The sequence below is a fragment of the Choloepus didactylus genome, chromosome 1 (assembly GCF_015220235.1).
Source record: "Choloepus didactylus isolate mChoDid1 chromosome 1, mChoDid1.pri, whole genome shotgun sequence".
Classification (NCBI taxonomy): domain Eukaryota; kingdom Metazoa; phylum Chordata; class Mammalia; order Pilosa; family Megalonychidae; genus Choloepus; species Choloepus didactylus.
The window spans coordinates 122694734-122712169 of NC_051307.1; the positions used below are offsets into that span (position 1 = coordinate 122694734).

General features: G+C 37.6%; 1 protein-coding gene across 1 annotated transcript; it reads left to right on the forward strand.

The window, feature by feature from the left end:
- Positions 1 to 490: 490 nt before the first annotated feature.
- Positions 491 to 12587, forward strand: EIF5A2 (eukaryotic translation initiation factor 5A2). Its single transcript, XM_037840839.1, has 5 exons — positions 491 to 635; positions 1311 to 1509; positions 2013 to 2117; positions 7303 to 7434; positions 7955 to 12587. The coding sequence occupies exons 2-5, from the start codon at positions 1345 to 1347 to the stop codon at positions 8012 to 8014; spliced, it is 462 nt and encodes a 153-aa protein (XP_037696767.1). The 5' UTR covers positions 491 to 635; positions 1311 to 1344; the 3' UTR covers positions 8015 to 12587.
- The last annotated feature ends 4849 nt before the right edge of the window (positions 12588 to 17436 follow it).

Here is a 17436-nt window from a genome sequence, read left to right on the forward strand (position 1 = left end):
CAGAATGTCATTGTGGGATGACGAGGACCCCGTAGCCAGGCAATAAAATACTGCATCTTGGCTGTTTGTCAAAGACTACGCGTGGGTGCAAACCCCAGAGAGGTGCGCGAGCTCAGCCAAAAGCTGACTCCAAAACTCTCTCCACAGCCGCGCAGCGCCTCGGCTTTATTCGCGCGCCTCGCGAGTTCCGGGAGCGGCTGTCACGTGACAACCCCCAGGCACCTGAGGACGTTTCCATTAATATTGTCTGGGACTCGAACGCAACGAACCTGAGTTTCACAGAGCAAGTTTCCTTGCCGACTTGTTCAACTGCAGCAGTAGAACGCCAGAAAGCACTCCCCATACCGGAAGTGTACTAATCCGCAGCACGTGGGGTTGCCAGGGCTCTCTTCACGTGACTGGGCGGGACCTTGGTAACCCTGTAGCCAATGGAAGACCGACAGGGCGGTGCCTGTGACGCGCCGGGGGCCTATCCCGGAAGTGGAGCTGAGGTCGGGGCGGGAAAGGGCGGGGAGGCCGGGGTGTGGAAAGTGTGGCGGCTTCGCCCCGTCTCTTGGAACTGCCGCTGCCGTTGCTGTCGCTGTGGGGGACCCGCGCGGGTGCCCCGGCGAAAGGCGCTCTTTATTCGCTGAAAGGTGAAGAAAGGGGGAGAAGCTGGTGGGACTAGGACTGGAGGCAGGACCTGGGTGAGGCAGTACCGGGGCAGGGGGCCGGAGCCAAGCTTTGATCGAAGGAAAAAGGAAGGATGGATAGGGGAACGGACACGAGCGCGGGATCCACCCGGGCTCAGGCCCATGCGGGGCCAGCCGGGCCGGGGGTGCCGAGAGTATCCGGGACCCCAGAGCAGCCGGGCCGGCGGCGCCGCTGGTTGAAGGGCTGAGTGCGCACCCTTGCTAGAGGGCCAGGTGCTGCTGGCCGGATCCTCTTATTTCCCATCACTTGCGGGGACGTTGCGGCCTGGGCTGGGCCCCCGGCAGAGGGGATCGGGGCGGCGGGGAGAGATGGGCTGCGCGGTGTGGGAATGTGGCCGGCTCCTGCGGTGGGCCATGGGGGCCGGGACCTGCTGCCTCGGTGAGTGTCGGAGGGATGTATCCCTACCCCAGCAAGCTCCTCTGCGACTTCGCTCCCCAGTGATGGATGGAAAACTTTGGAAAGGCCGGATTTCGAAAGTGCCGGTTCGTCTTGGGTGGGTGTTCTGTAAATACAAAAATAATAGACCCAAGATGCTTGGCACGTAACCTGACTGAAATGAGACGTTTCCTTGCCCGCCCGCCCCTTGTTAACAAGCAAACACAAACTTTTTTGCCTAGTTCCTCGGAAACGCTACCAGCTCCCCAGCCCACCATGGCGGATGAAATTGATTTCACTACTGGAGATGCTGGGGCTTCCAGCACTTACCCTATGCAGTGTTCGGCCCTGCGCAAAAACGGTTTCGTGGTGCTTAAAGGACGACCATGCAAAATAGTGGAGATGTCAACTTCCAAAACTGGAAAGCACGGTCATGCCAAGGTAAATGCCCTTCCACGTCTGTTTGTAGCTTTAACATTGGGATTTCAATCATCTGTATTGCATTGCAGATCATGAGATTTTTGAACTTAAAATTTTGTAATCTCTTTTTTTTTCTTCCCACAATTACCCAGTAATCAGCTATCACTTTGAATACTGAAAGGTAACATTTCCTTCTTAGGCCCTTAAAATGTTTTATTAACTGGGAACTGAAACTTACCTGAATCTTAGAAGACCCTAGAAGAATAAAAGATCTATTCAATGTACAGATGAGAAAACCTGTTCTAACGGAATTCCAAGCAACTGAACTTAATTTTTTTTATCTATTCGTATTGAATTACTGGATCATGTATGATATTTGGGTCTTGATATGTCTTGATTTTTCTTAAGTAAAATTAGATGACCTTGGGAGGAGGAGAATCAGCTTTGGTATCTGTTTTTGTGTGTGTAATGAGTGATATGTTTGGCAGAGATTGAACAGGTTTCTTGTTCTCTTTGTCTGATAGGTTCACCTTGTTGGAATTGATATTTTTACCGGCAAAAAATACGAAGATATTTGCCCTTCTACTCACAACATGGATGTTCCAAATATTAAGAGAAATGATTATCAGGTAAGTACTAGTTTAGAATGCTGCTTATTTCTTAAAGGTGCGAATATTTTTTACTATCAGTTGTAATTTGATGGACCTCACATAGTTCTGTAGGTTTTTCTAACCAATTATTAGCTACCGCCTACCCATTTTAGAAATTGGAAAAATAAATAGTGATGTTTGACACTTGTACTCTAAGATTATTGCCAGCTTCCATTTTTTAAACATCCTTAAATTTAAAAATTAAAATTTTTAAACATTCATAAAAAGTTGAATACTTCTTATTGTTCCTCAAAGCAAGTGATTGCGTATTGTGACTAAGTTCAAAGTTTAGTAAAATTACTATTCTGTCTGTTGTAAAATATTTCAAATTTAGATAAACTTCCTTCTGGATATTTTATTCTTTTCACTGATCAGACCTAAGACTTAAAGAACTATTGGAATTCATATTCCTGTCTACCAAGCTTGTGTATTAATGGATGTAAGTCAAAATTTGGTATTCTTGAAGAAGAAAAAAGTTGAAGCCATAAATATAAAGGATAATGTACATGGTCACTGAATATGGTGAAAAAAATACGAAAACTATATAATTGTTTTGTTTATACTTAGTGACCATGCTGTGACCTTTTGTAAATTATAGGTTTAAACTTAAAGTTTTAGTTCCAATTATACATTTGGCAAGATCAAATTTAATCAGAGCATTTTGTTGTGTGGAATATTGATGATAACCAAATAATTGAGCTCATAGGATGTAGGAACTCAGATTAATCATAACTAAATCCTTTCTTGGAAAGTCTTCAATTTCTGTATCAGGCAATCTATATATGGAACTCTTTACGTGTTCATATTACATAGTGAAAAATACATTTGACACTTAGGTTTGTTTTATCCAATTAAAGAATGTTGCCAACTGAAATCATCCAACTGACTTCCTTTACTCTGTCTACATGTAAAAATATTTCCCGTAGTTTTAATCATTGTATACTTTCCCCTTATCATAAATGTTTTCTAGGTTGCTTTAGAGTCTATGCAGAAATATGAATTGTCTTATGTAATAACTGTAAAATAACTATTAGCTATTGCTGTCATATAATAACAGCAAGTAGATATTTTTAGTCACATCTGGGTTTAGATCTAGTTCTGCCACTTTCCACCTAGATAGTCTTAGACAAATTATTCAACCTCTCTGAGCCTCAGTCTTCCATCTACAAAAGAGGGAAAATGTTGTGGGGGTTAAAAAAGAAAATATACCCCATAAATACCCCTTAAGTAGATCTATGCAAAAAAAAATGGTTCTTTTCTGCTCCCTCTTCTCCTGTATAAAAATTCCACTTAATTATTCCATTATTGTTGGAGCACCTAATCTAGACTGAGCGTATAATGGGTGCTCAACAAACGTTTGTTGAATGCATAGGTGATTATTTAATGTGGTAAGAATGTACTGCAGCAGGCTAAGGCTGAGCATAGAATTTTCTTTTGCCAAAAATAGATTTTCTTTCCATCACTAAAATATGAATGCTTTGAATATTCAGTATTAGAGTGTTTTTGCCATTGAGTGTTTCAGAGAGATAGATATGGATAGTTCTGATAATTACTAATTTGATCAAAATAACCAAGCATTGAGTGGAGCTCAGGATTTAATATAAAGGAAAAATTTGGTTTGGGTTTTGTTATGTTATGGCAAGACCAGGTCTAGGGTGAGGCTGCTAAGATGAGTGAGGCCCTTGCATCAGGCATCAATTTTTTTTCTCCCCAGTGGAGCAGTCAGAACACACAAGATTTATTGATTAAGTTCACCTTCTTATATGGGTGTGGTTCATGGCACCCCAAATAATTACAATAGTAACATCAAAAATCATTGATCACAAATCACCACAACAAATAAAATAATCATAAAAGTTTGAATTATTGTGAGAATTACCAAACTGACACAGAGACATGAAGAGAACATAGGCTGTTGGAAAATTGGTGTCAAGCACAGAATTTCAAATAAAGACAGAACCAGTAACCATGCCAATCCATTTTGGAGCCTAAAGCAAAAGGAAAAATTTTGACCTTGTCTTTATTTTAAATGTTGATGTTTTATTTGTCAAGGAATTTTTGCGTTAATTCTAATATTTTTAAATATTATGTTTAAATATCATTTATCTTGATCACTGAGTTTTTTTTTGGTGCCTCCTAAGACAATTGCCTCACTTGCCTCACCTAATCCTAGCTCTTGTAGTCCATACAGCAGTGTGGATAAGAGCCAGATGGTCTGGGTCCATATCTCCACTTTGGCACTTATCAGCTGGTTTGACCTTGGTTGGGCGGGTTACTTAACCTCTCTTGCCTACATTTCCTTATTTATAAAATGGGGATGAGAATAATAAATCCCTCATGGGATCATTGTGAAGTTTACTTAGTTAATACTTAGCAGTGCATGACAGGGTAAGTACTAGGTGTTCACATCCTTCTCATCAAGTCAGCATAGAATACTTATTTCTGTTCATTTATAAACAAAATTAGTTCTGTGAGCCTTTTTAGCTGTATTTATTGTGCTATGGCAATCTTCAATCACCTATCCAAGTACCTTGATTAAATTCCTACTTTTCTTATTATTTGATTACATGAGTCCTTTATATTTGCTAAATTCACTATTTTGAGTGCCAGTTTGGCAGTCAGCTAAAGTGAAATGTGTATAATCTGTTCATTATAATAATTTAAAAGTAGATCTTTGTTTTGGAAAAGAAACATATTAGTATTTACAGTTTTAATTTTGTGTATTTTAATATAAATTCAGAATGAAGGAAAGATTGTCTCCTGACTTGTCCATTCTAAACTATAGCTTGGATTAGAATTGCTGGTTTCCATTACTTCTCCCAAAACTAGTTATGGTTGTCAGGGGCTCAGTGATGGTGAAAAACCACAAATGTATCTAGACACCTTTGAGAATATCCAGATGCTTAAATTTAGAAATGTTTATTCAGAATCCTGCTACTGTCTTGAATCATATTTCTTTAGAAAGTTCTGTATTCCTGTGCACCACACGACAAATTTAAAAGCCATTTCCCATTCACCAAAGTTTTGTCTGTCATTTGAAACCATTTTCCAGAAGGAAAACTAATTACTGCAGGACATACTACAGTACATATTTTGGACCTTTGGGTTATTGATGGATTCCTAAAATCATGAATATTAAATCTTATGTTCTTCAAATAAGTGCTATGCCTTTTGGATATTGGGATATGAATTGACTTACTGTTGCAACTTAAAATAAAACAATAACAACAAAGAGAATAAAGATGCTGTGAATTCCTCAAGCTTAAGGTCTTTTTATAATTTTCACCTGTTCTGTAGAATCCTTTTGTCCCCTGGTAGAAGCATTCTTTGGGAATAGAAAACCTGTAAATCAGCAGAGCCCAGTATTGCAGAGACAAGAAGCAAGCATTTTGCTATAGGATCATTAGGAATAATAGTTAAGAGGAGCCACTTCCTTTTGTTCCTGGACCAGTGTATTCTCCCTATGGGAGAAACAACTCTCCCATATGGAGTGTTGTAATATGGAATATATTGTAAAATGTATAACAGCACTTCAGGCTGTAAAGTGTCACCCAGCAGGGGCCAAAATTGAGTCTTCAATAGGCTAATCCACACAGGCAAGCTGTTTTGAGATAATGGAGTAAGTGGACAAGAGAATTCTCGGGGCAGTTTCTTGTTGCCTCATTATTTGCCTATAAAATTAGTTTCTTAGAAGTAATTGATGCCGTTGTGAGACATCATGATAGGAATGAGACAATCTGTAAATCCACATATGGGGTTTTGGCAGAAGCGCTGAAAATGCAAATCCATATGTGGAGGAATAATCTATTGCAATGAGAACAAATCTCTGCCTTTTCCATGATGGAAGGGGTCCAGCGCTATCAGGTGGCTGGTTGTCCCCCCTGGGGAATGGTACTATATTAGGGACCCTTCATTAGTCTCTGCTTTGGGTACTCAGTAGTGGCCATAGTCAGATGAGCCTTGGTGAGAGAAAACCTGTATTATTGAGCCCATGCAGCCATGGCCACTTTGTTCATGAACCCACTGAGTAAGGACTAGGAGGCTATAAAAAGAGGCTCAGTGGCATCCACAGAGATTATCGTTTTCTCCACCTAATTATTCAGAGCCTCTGCCACAGATACCCTTTGTTAGGCATTCATATGGAATTTATATTCATATGGACTTATTCTCTATTTGGGGAGGGCCATCCATATACCACTTCCCCTGACCTTATTGTCAGCAAATTTCCTGTCTTGTTCTTTCACTGCCCTTGACCATGCAGCCAGACTCTTAGCCATTGCTCATAATCAGCATAAGTCCAAACCTTTGCTTGTTGTATCATAGTGGTTAAAGGGGGTCAAGAACCATGTCTTGGACTCCTTTTGTATATATTAATGTTAGCACCTGGTATTTTAGAGGATTGCCTTTTATAAAGCCTGTTAGAGTCCTAGGCACACTGACAGTATACATCTTTTTGAAATAAATCATTGGGGGCTGGTTGTTTCCCCATGCCTATGATATAAGAAATTTAGTACTATCAAACTGTACCTTTTTCCAGGTAAAGTAGATGATTGGGTTTGTTCCATTAATGTCTTCAACAAGCTAGTGTTTGTCTTTAAAAAAGTCTAGTGTGCTAGCAGTGAGCTGGAAACAAAAATTTTTCCACTTAACTTTGTTCATAATTAAATTATAAAATGCATTGTTTGTAATAGTGACAAACTGAAAATACTTTTATGCCCATTAATGGGAAAATAATTAAATGAATGGCAGTTACATCCATGAAGTTGTGTAACAGTTAGAGACAGCAGTGAGGTTCATATATGCTGATTTAGAACAGTTTCCAAGACAGATTATTAAGTGAAAAAAGCAATTTGCTGAAAGATACTTACAGCATCCCATTTATGTTTTTTAAAAAGCAACTGTATCTGTGTGGCATACATAGTTGTTTGTAAATTTCAGGATATACTCTAAAGAAGTCTAAATTGTTTAATAATGCACAGATTTGGTGAGTATTCAGAGAGAAGTGAGCACTGTTATAGTTTATTTTTAGCATTTTTATCATCAGAATATATTACTGTATTACTATGTACTTATACAAATTAATGTGGATTATAATTTAACTGTAAATATTACAAAGGAGAGGATATGATCTAATCAGTGCAAATCATATAATTTCTTTTAACAGCTGATATGCATTCAGGATGGTTACCTTTCCCTGCTGACAGAAACTGGTGAGGTTCGTGAAGATCTTAAGCTTCCAGAGGGTGAACTGGGTAAAGAAATAGAAGGAAAATACAATGCAGGTGAAGATGTACAGGTAAAGACCTCTGGAATATGGTTTTAAATTTTGCTGAAATGTTGCAAGATGATCTCTATAAGATGTTTTTTCCGTGATACCCTTAAAGACCCATTATCAAAGAAGGTATCAGAGTTCATTTTTTGCTATATAGGCACTATCAACCACAATTTGTTTTGAAGATCTACCTCTCAGCTATTCTTAAGGATGAGAAGAAGAGATGCTGTGGAAGTGCTAAAGAGTGAAGGAGATTCACTCTTATCTTTGCTATAACATTCAGAGGTATAACATCTAATAAGTGTTGAAATGTTGATAGTTCTTATTCTCTCTGTTCCCTGGAAGTTGTCTTACAAACCACAATTTGAGAAATTCTGAGTTAGAAAACTGTAACAGAAGTAGGTTGTTTAGTCTTGGAGTACCCCTTTCCAAAGTATGTATTCACAAAATATCCTCAAATACACAGTATAGTATTACTTAAATGCATCTATCTTATAATGTATTGTCTTCTGAATAACTATTTGCCTTAATTTTTTCCTTCTAGGTGTCTGTCATGTGTGCAATGAGTGAAGAATATGCTGTAGCCATAAAGCCCTGCAAATAAATGGAAGCATCAGGCATGAGCAAACTGTTTAGGTCTGAATCAACTACAGATCTAAAGTTCAGTTCTAAGTTGTCACCAAAGCGATGGCCTTCATAAGCAACCTCATTTCTTTTTTAATTGTTTTGAAATGTGCTATGTTAGTTTTGCAGGCAATTGGTAATTTTAAAAATAATCAAGATGTGTATTCTTTTTTTTAATTTTGTAGGTGTCTTTCCTATAATACTCCTGTGGTTTTCAGTATGTGAGTGCAAGAAACAGACAAGATAGCTTCAGCAAATGAAAAGCATGTGCTTTGTCTGAGCAAATCATTCCTGAACTTTAGTTAAATGATAAATAAACCAGGGTTTTAAATCAAATAATGTAGCATCTAGTGGTATTGAATTACCACTTATAAGTTGAACTGCTTCTGTATTAATTTCAGTTGTAATATCATAGAATAAGTATTGAATTGGAAATGTCACCATTTCAACCTGTTTGTGGCAAGCACAAATCCTTAAAATAACAAAAATCACGTTATCAAAAATTGGTGGCCATGTGCAACAACTTGTATTACTTTAGTCATAATACTCTTTGCTGAACCTTATATGGTGGTTTTAGTACCTACTTGTGGTTTGCTAGAGGGGTGCTGCATAGTGGGGTAAATATTAGCAAGTCAGATTGTAAAGAAGACACAAAGGACAGTGAGTTGCAAAGGGGATTGGTTAAAGCTATAGGATTTCATTGGAGGCTTTTTATATTCATAAAAAATAGAAAGTTAATTTTTAGTTGTATATATTTTTGCTTTTAACTTTTGTTTTCCATTTTCCTCCCTTTCCCCACCCATACCCCCTTCTCTCTCTCTCTGTATTTAGAGTGTCCTGCTTTACATTTATAGGCCACTATCCAGTACTTTTTTCAACCTTATTGAATTATTGTTGGTATTTATCAGTAATCACTCCTTTCCAACCATTTTTAAGTAGATTTTTGTCAGACAAAAACTGGAAATTCTTTTAAATTGATTTAGAAAGTTGAATTTTATGTACTTTTTTTCTAAAATCAAATGAAAGTGTACTGTGGGAAAATGTTACTTTATGTGATAACTATTTATTTTAAGAGATATATGTATTTTATTCTGATTGTCATGAGACTTCAGTTACTAGTGTAAAACATAACTAGGAAAGAATTTTATAAACTGACTTGTTTAAAAGGTGTTTCAGGTGGCACTGTTGCATTCGTTTAGCCTTTTGGATCATATATATCTTATTTCTAGAATTCTAGACCTTGTTACAGGGTTTGTGAGGATTCTTGACTCAATAACAATCATTATGTTGGAGTCAAATTTAGAACAAAATCACTCTTTCCATAATGCCTTGATTCTCTAAGACTGATTATGAGACCTCTCCCATCATGCCTTGACTTCTAAAAGCCTTTGCCCCTGTCATCTTGAGGAAACCATGTATGATGCTGTAACAGATCTAATCTGATACTGGAAATAGTATTAGGAGCAGAAGATCTCACAGCTTTAGATCTCACATACTTTTAAATCTTGTATTGCCCTCACAAAGATCACTTGGAAAAGCAGGATACTTTAAGAGAAGAACTGTAAAGCACAAGAAATATTGAGGTTGTAGTAAATCGTTTTTAGTTTAACATTTTAGCTTTTGCCCATCTAAAGCACAATTAGGAATTGGGCTAAATTTATTACCGTATTCTATTTAAATATCTTCATAGTGCTGTTTTTTGGTACTCTTTAAGATATATATCTTACTTATTACTGGTTGGCATTGTTACAGAAATTCTAGAAAGTTAACATTCTGTGCTACTTGCTGATCATTCATATTATGGTCCTGGTTAACCTTACTAGTGTCCCAGGTTAGTATTAATTCTGGATTAGCATGCCCTTGTTCTTCCTAATTTGTCAGACTTCACATAAATATATTTTCATTTGCAATGTAAGAGTGTACAAATTATAACAATGCATCTCTAGCTTCAAACCTTGAATGGCAAAAGCTATTTATGCATAAATATGTCATTTTAAGTACTATATGAAGTGTAAATACTCTTCTGACTTACATTAATAAGTATAGATTTTATAGATAATAGGACTGTTTATTTTCACATAAGTCAATAGATGTTTCTCTAGAACAAAATATTTCATTTAGTAAAGCTTTATAATGTATTAAAAGGAAGCAGGGAACATATATTTTTAAACATAAAACATGTGACTTCATTCTTTTTTGATGACATTAGAGAAGTGTTAAATGTTGATTCATAGTATTTGTGTACTTTTTTTGTAGCAAATGTTAAATATCTCAAGTTACCACGTATAGAATGTAGAATGTCATGTTGATAGATACAGTGGTATATATCATTTTTATCTGCAGGCCTTTCATCACTATATACAGTATTATATTAACAGAACAAATGTTTCTTTCTAGTTGATATTTTATTTCTACTGTGACAGACATTGTTGCACCTTATTTACTCTACAATGTTAAATTCCCTTTGAAATGGTTGAAATCATTGCTACTTTGACTTAGCATTTGCATCATAAACATAATTATGATGTTTTTTTCATGCTCCCCTCTAAGGGCTGTCAGTCACTTGGAGAAATTGTTGCTAACCAGGCTCTTGACTCTTGTTTCCATTTATGGTACAAAGTTCTGTACCAGTGCTTTATATTATTTACCAAAACTTTCCTGAAGCTAGAGCATGATATCTTTTATAGGAGATGCTGCAATAAAATGTTTAGGCTATAACATTTTAGGACACAATGTTTCATTACAGCACAAATATGAGTGTGTGCATGTGCACACATAGCTTTGTATGTTTGTTCCTTTCTTCCAAAGTCCTTCCAACTCTTAAAAGTACTGTAGTCTGGTAGTGCCTCAAATGTTGGTAACTTTTTTTTAATTTACAACTTTTCCAGAATTTGCTTTTTTGTACTTTAACATTTCTCAACTAGATTGTTTCTAGTCGAGCTGTAATTTAAATGCATTGTTCTCAGGGCTGTTTGTGCTAAAAGCTGAAGTTTCATTATTTTAAAGCTAACTGCCTAAAAATACATTGCAGAATTTTCCCAAATGGTGATATAGTGATACATACAAACAAAAATTCCTTATATCAGCATACTTAAAGTATACGCGAAGTATTTAAGAAAAAAAAAACAAAACTATAGCATCTTTACTGGAATCTTGCCGTATATTGTCAATTCAGGATAGAATTTGGTAGTCTGATTTTGGAACTCTATCCTTTGGCATGGACCCCAAAATAGTTTTATAGTCAGACCTTAATGTAGTGGTTCTCAAACATATTTAGGGACAACATACTGAAAGTTCATAATGCTCTTTTGGGCACATTAAAATGTTTACATACTGAATTATATAATATGAACTAGGAACACATTTACTGTGGGAAAATATGGCTCTTAAGCAGTATAAGAGCAAAACTATAGGCATATTTCCATAAATAGTACAAGCAATTGAAGTAAGCACGATCAACAGTTTGACATTTTCTAATATTTAGGTATACTATTTCATAGTTTTCAAACCTTTTTTTCTGCATTCAAACAGGTGATAGGCAACAAAGGCCTAACAAAAATTTACGGTGGAAAATCTTAAAATTGAAAGAAATCAATCTGTTAACTTTATTAAATTTTTTTCTCTGAATTGAATATATGGCATCAGTATTTGATTTTGGCAGGGAACATTGGGATTTAGCTTGTGGAACACAGATGTTCTGTGGGAACATAGCATGATGTAACTACATAATTTAATGTTTTCCATAAATAAACATCTGAACATGAGCCTAACTACCAAGTGAGGTCAAGTGCCTGAAAAGTGCTACATAAATTTAGTAAGCATGTTTTCCTTATATAAAAGATGTATTTTATAGCAATATATATCAGGCTTCCACCTGCTAGAAATATACTTGTTGGGAAACTTGGCATCCAACCACACCTGACCCCTTTAGAATAGGTTAAAATCTATTGAGAAAAAGAGGTTCTTTTATTTATATGAAGTCCCTAAAACTATTTCTTGGTATTGGTAGACTTAGGTTTATCTGAGTTTAAGATTGCACTTTTAAAAATCTCTGGACACTAACCTTTATACAGTAATGACTGTATACCTTGTCGTAAGTCATAGTTGTGATCTTTCTTGAGAGGGATTCTTTACTGTAGTTAATATCTATTATAAATAAGCACTCTTGTGTTTGTTACAAAGTATGATAATGCAAATCACTAGTTCTATACTAGTATAATGAAAATGGCTAGTTCTATACTATAAAGTACTTTTGAAGTAAAACTTAGCCTTCTCCCCCAAAAAAGGAAATAGCTGAAATAGCATCATTGAATGCAGTGGCACTTTATTAGTAATACATTTTATTTGTATTAGGTATAGGGGAACTTTTCTTTTTACTTCAGAGACTCATGTTTTAGCTAAAACTTTAAAGTTGTAAATTATGTAGTATGGGTATTATAATTGTGCATTTTACATTTCAAAATGGTAAAATTCAAATGTTAAGTGTTTGGCTCTACTAAATAATTGTTTAAATCCTTTAAAATGTAGATGGTAAACTCATCAATTACAACTTTTTTGTTACATTAAAATATTTGTTAATTTCTTCAGTTATGTTAAGTAAAAATAAATAATTTAACAGCTTGCACTGTCTTGAATATACATTCTCAAAAACATTTTCATACTAGAAAGTTGTATGACTTAACATGTACATCACTGTTAAAGACAATTTACTTTTTTTTAAGTAAATGGTTTATTCTAAGTCCTTAATAGGGAGTGCCATAGGTTTTATGGCTGGGGATGTTAATTTTTTTTAATTTTTAAATTTATAATAGTTTTTTAAGTACATAAAACATTCATATTGTTCAGAATTCAACATCTTCCCATCTTCATCTTCTTCCTGTTTATTCTTCTGGTACATCCTTCCAGAGATATTTAATGCAAGAGATTAATGGTCCCTCCTACCACTCCCGACCTCACAGGATCTAAAGTGTTCCTTCCCCACCAGCTGGGGTTGTTGCTTTCCTTCCACAGCTACATGAACAGTGTAATGAGTCTTGGCAGCAACCACTTCATTCTTTTTCCAGTCATCAGCGTGTCTCACCCACACCTTCAAGCCAGATTCATCCCTATGTGGTTCAGTGATTTCTTCCTTGTATACATACATTGTACCATCCGAGAACATCTCCCACCTCGTGACATGTGAGTCTGCCAGAACCACCTTGAGAATTGTCATCTCATTCTCAGGATCATCATTATAAATAACTGTAACCTTCCAGATCCAGCAAGCATAGCCTGGTGTGGGGGAGCTGGTAAAACAAACATCAGATTAGAGTCTCCCACACCCATGTGGTTCTTCTTTGCCACTTGGAAATATCGGTAGTTGTTTCCCAGAGGTAGGCATGGGAAAGTGAAAAAGAAGGGTGGGAAGGTTTAATTATGTGGTTGGGCCCCCCCCCATACTCATAATTTAAACATTCTATTCAAATGGGAATTACCATTCTGTAGTTTATCGAAGTGCATTCTCCACTGGGAATTTAAAATATCTATTCCCACCATATCTTCAGCACTGGTATCAATTACAACTGCTGGGTTCAAAAGGGCCCACCACAAGGTATATCAGTCCACTGTCTAATTTGAGGGTTATCAAATGTAGTCAGTTATATTTGACCACACCTGCATGCACTTCTCAGCACTTTCGTGACTTGTGCCCCTGTGTCCAGAAGGGCCAAAAGGTTTGGCAACTTTGCTAGCCATGTGACCCCCAACACATCAGATACTAATTGAGAATGTGGAGGTTCATTTACCTAATGCTCATGTGTCTGCCTTTTTGTTCACAATTACGTGTGTAAGTTTCACTTTAGTTTTTGGATGGTACTGTTTTGACTGTACTGTTTCCGTTGCATGAATATGAAACAATTTATCCCTTCTGTTGATGGACATGGATTGTTTCCATTTTGAGCTGTTGCAATAATGCTGCTGTAACATTCTTGCATAGCTTTTGGTGCACATATGCATGCATTTTTATAGGGGATATACCAAGGCGTGAAAGTGCTAGATTATAGAGTATGCTTAGTTTTGAATTTAGTTGATACTCCCAATTTTTTAAAGTGATTGTACCAATTTACACATATACATACCGACAATGTACAACAATCCTTTTTCCACATTCTTGCTAAAACTTAATATAGTGTATCCTTTTCTGTTAGTTGTGGAGAAGTAACACATTGTAGTTCTAGTTTGTTTTCCCTGATAAGTATTAACTACTTCACATTGGCTATTGTGTGGAAGAGGACGGTTCAGGTACAGCCTGCTGCGCCTTTCTCTATGACCCACAAATGAACCCTGTGCTCAGTACAAGATGTGCTGGCCTGGTGCCGAGGACGGACAATGAATGTGGGCTGACTCCCACCTTGACGTACCTTGACATAACACACATGCCCTAGCAGATAGTGGTTTGCTGGTGTATTTCTTCCCTTTTGGTTCCTGAAGATGTAGTAAACATTCATGGAGACTGCTTGGTTAAGTATGTGCGTTTTATGGCACCTGGCCAACCCCCCTCCTATATCTGTCCTTGATGGGAAGGAAACAGGGTCTTTTACCTGTAGCACAGGAGGGATGCATGCATACCATCTTCTTGTGTCAGCTGCAGATCAAGACCTGCTGGCCATTGGTGACCAATACCAACTACTGAGGCCAATCTCGCTCTTTTTTTTAAATGCAATTTTATTGAGATATATTCACATAACATGTTTCTTCTTTAAATAAGACACTGTTCCATCCTGGTGGGTTTGTGTGGTGTGTGTCCCCAACACCTGAAAACCATGGAATAGGTTGAAATCCCAGGATTCCTGTTGTTTGCTATCCTCCATGCAGTGGGACTTCTCTCCCGGAAATGATAACAGATGTCTCTTCTCTGACATTGGAGTATCCTCTTATGGGAATTGCCTGTTCAAGACTTTTGTCCATTTTTCTAATGGGTTGTTTGAATGTTATTAACTAGTAGAGTTCCTTTAAAAATATTCTGGACATCAATTCTTTTTCAGTTATATGTATTACAAACATGTTCTTGGACTCTTGTCATTTGACTTTTCACTCGAAATGGTATCTTTTGATGAAAAGAAGCTCTTAATTTCAGTAGAGTCCAATTCGTCAATAATTTCCTTTATGATTAGTGTATTTGTGACTTAAATCTTTCCTTAACAAGGTCATGAAAGAATCTCCTACATTGTTTTAGAAACTGTTTTCTTTCATATTTAAATCAATAATTTAATTGAATTGAGATTCAATTTCTCCCCCACAGGGATGGCCAATTTTTCCTACACCATTTGAAAGATTGTCTCGGGGCTTCCAGGCCTGGAGGGTAATAGAGGCCACCTGATTTCCAATATCCCAACATACCTCACCTCCCTTTCCCCCAAAAAATACATAAAACAAGGAGAATAAATAAAACCACAAATGAATTAGGCCTTCAGAATTATCAAGATACAGAATACCATGATCTTCAAAAGACCTGTAAGTAAAGTAATAAACCAAATTTCAATAACGTCATTACATCCCACTGCTGCCAGCCTATGGATACAGTGAGTGGGAAAAGAGAGGAGGCTTGTGTGAGTTTCCTGTGGCTGCTATAACAAATTACCACAAACTTGGTGGCTTAAAACTACAAAAATTTATTCTCTCACAGTTCTGAAGGCCAGAACTTTGAAATCAAACAGATACATTCAAATTAAATGATTAGACTTTAAAGATAAATAAAAAATTCTCAGGACATTTAAGCAAAAAGAAAAAATAATTTTTAAAGACAGGAGAAGTACACTGGCTTCAGACTCTCAAAAACACGAAATGAAGTAAGACAAATGAAACAATCTTTTCAAGAAACATAGGAAAGAAAGTTCAAATCAAAGATTTTATATCTAGTCAAGCTGTTCTTCAAATATCAAAACTAGAGGATAACAGATTTAACCATGAAAGAACTCAGGAAGTACTGTGTATAAATGTGCACTTGCTTAAGAATCTTCTAAATGATTATCTTAATGCAATGAAGAGATGATTGGGAAACTTCAGTAAAAGGACTAATGATAGCATTACACATAATTAATTTACAGCTAAGACTAAAGGATGGGGAGACAGGTAAAATAGTATGCAAACAAATACTCTGATGGTTAAAAGAAAGCAATTTTAAAAATGAATGGGTCCTTGTAGGAGGCGGGGCAAGATGGCAGACTGGTGAGCTGTATGTTTTAGTTACTCCTCCAAGAAAGTAGGTAGAAAGCCAGGAACTGCGTGGACTGGACACCACAGAGCAATCTGTCTTTGGGCATACTTCATACAACACTCATGAAAATGTCGAACTGCTGAGATCAGTGAAATCTGTAAGTTTTTGCGGCCAGGGGACCCGCGCCCCTCCCTGCCAGGCTCAGTCCCATGGGAGGAGGGACTGTCAGCTCCGGGAAGGAGAAGGGAGAACTGCAGTGGCAGCCCTTATCGGAAACTCATTCTACTGATCCAAACTCCAACCATAGATAGACTGAGACCAGACACCAGAGAATCTGAGAGCAGCCAGCCCAGCAGAGAGGAGACAGGCATAGAAAAAAAAAAACAACACGAAAAACTCCAAAATAAAAGCAGAGGATTTTTGGAGTTCTGGTGAACACAGAAAGGGGAAGGGTGGAGCTCAGGCCTTGAGGCACATATGCAAATCCCGAAGAAAAGCTGATCTCTCTGCCCTGTGGACCTTTCCTTAATGGCCCTGGTTGCTTTGTCTATTAGCATTTCAATAACCCATTAGATCTCTGAGGAGGGCCCTTTTTTTTTTTTTTTATCCTTTTTTCTTTTTCTAAAACAATTACTCTAAGAAGCCCAATACAGAAAGCTTCAAAGACTTGCAATTTGGGCAGGTCAAGTCAAGAGCAGAACTAGGAGAGCTCTGAGACAAAACACAATAATCCAGTGGCTGAGAAAATTCACTAAACACCACAACTTCCCAAGAAAAGGGGGGTGTCCGCTCACAGCCATCATCCTGGTGGACAGGAAACACTCCTGCCCATCGCCAGCCCCATAGCCCAGAACTGCCCCAGACAACTCAGTGTGACGGAAGTGCTTCAAATAACAGGCACACACCACAAAACTGGGCGTGGACATTAGCCTTTCCTGCAACCTCAGCTGATTGTCCCAGAGTTGGGAAGGTAGAGCAGTGTGAATTAACAAAGCCCCATTCAGCCATCATTTCAGCAGACTGGGAGCCTCCCTACACAGCCCAGCAGCCCAGAACTGCCCTGGGGGGACGGCACTCACCTCGGACATAGCACAGTCATCCCTCAACAGAGGACCCGGGGTGCACAGCCTGGAAGAGGGGCCCACTTGCAAGTCTCAGGAGCCATACGCCAATACCAAGGACTTGTGGGTCAGTGGCAGAGACAAACT

Bases quoted from the DNA above. Each gene is read 5' to 3' on its own strand.
- EIF5A2 (XM_037840839.1), top strand. From the start codon at position 1,345: ATGGCGGATGAAATTGATTTCACTACTGGAGATGCTGGGGCTTCCAGC. The intron at 2,118-7,302 runs GTAAGTACTAGT...TTCTTTTAACAG, and splicing joins TTAAGAGAAATGATTATCAG to CTGATATGCATTCAGGATGG. The intron at 7,435-7,954 runs GTAAAGACCTCT...TTTTCCTTCTAG, and splicing joins ATGCAGGTGAAGATGTACAG to GTGTCTGTCATGTGTGCAAT.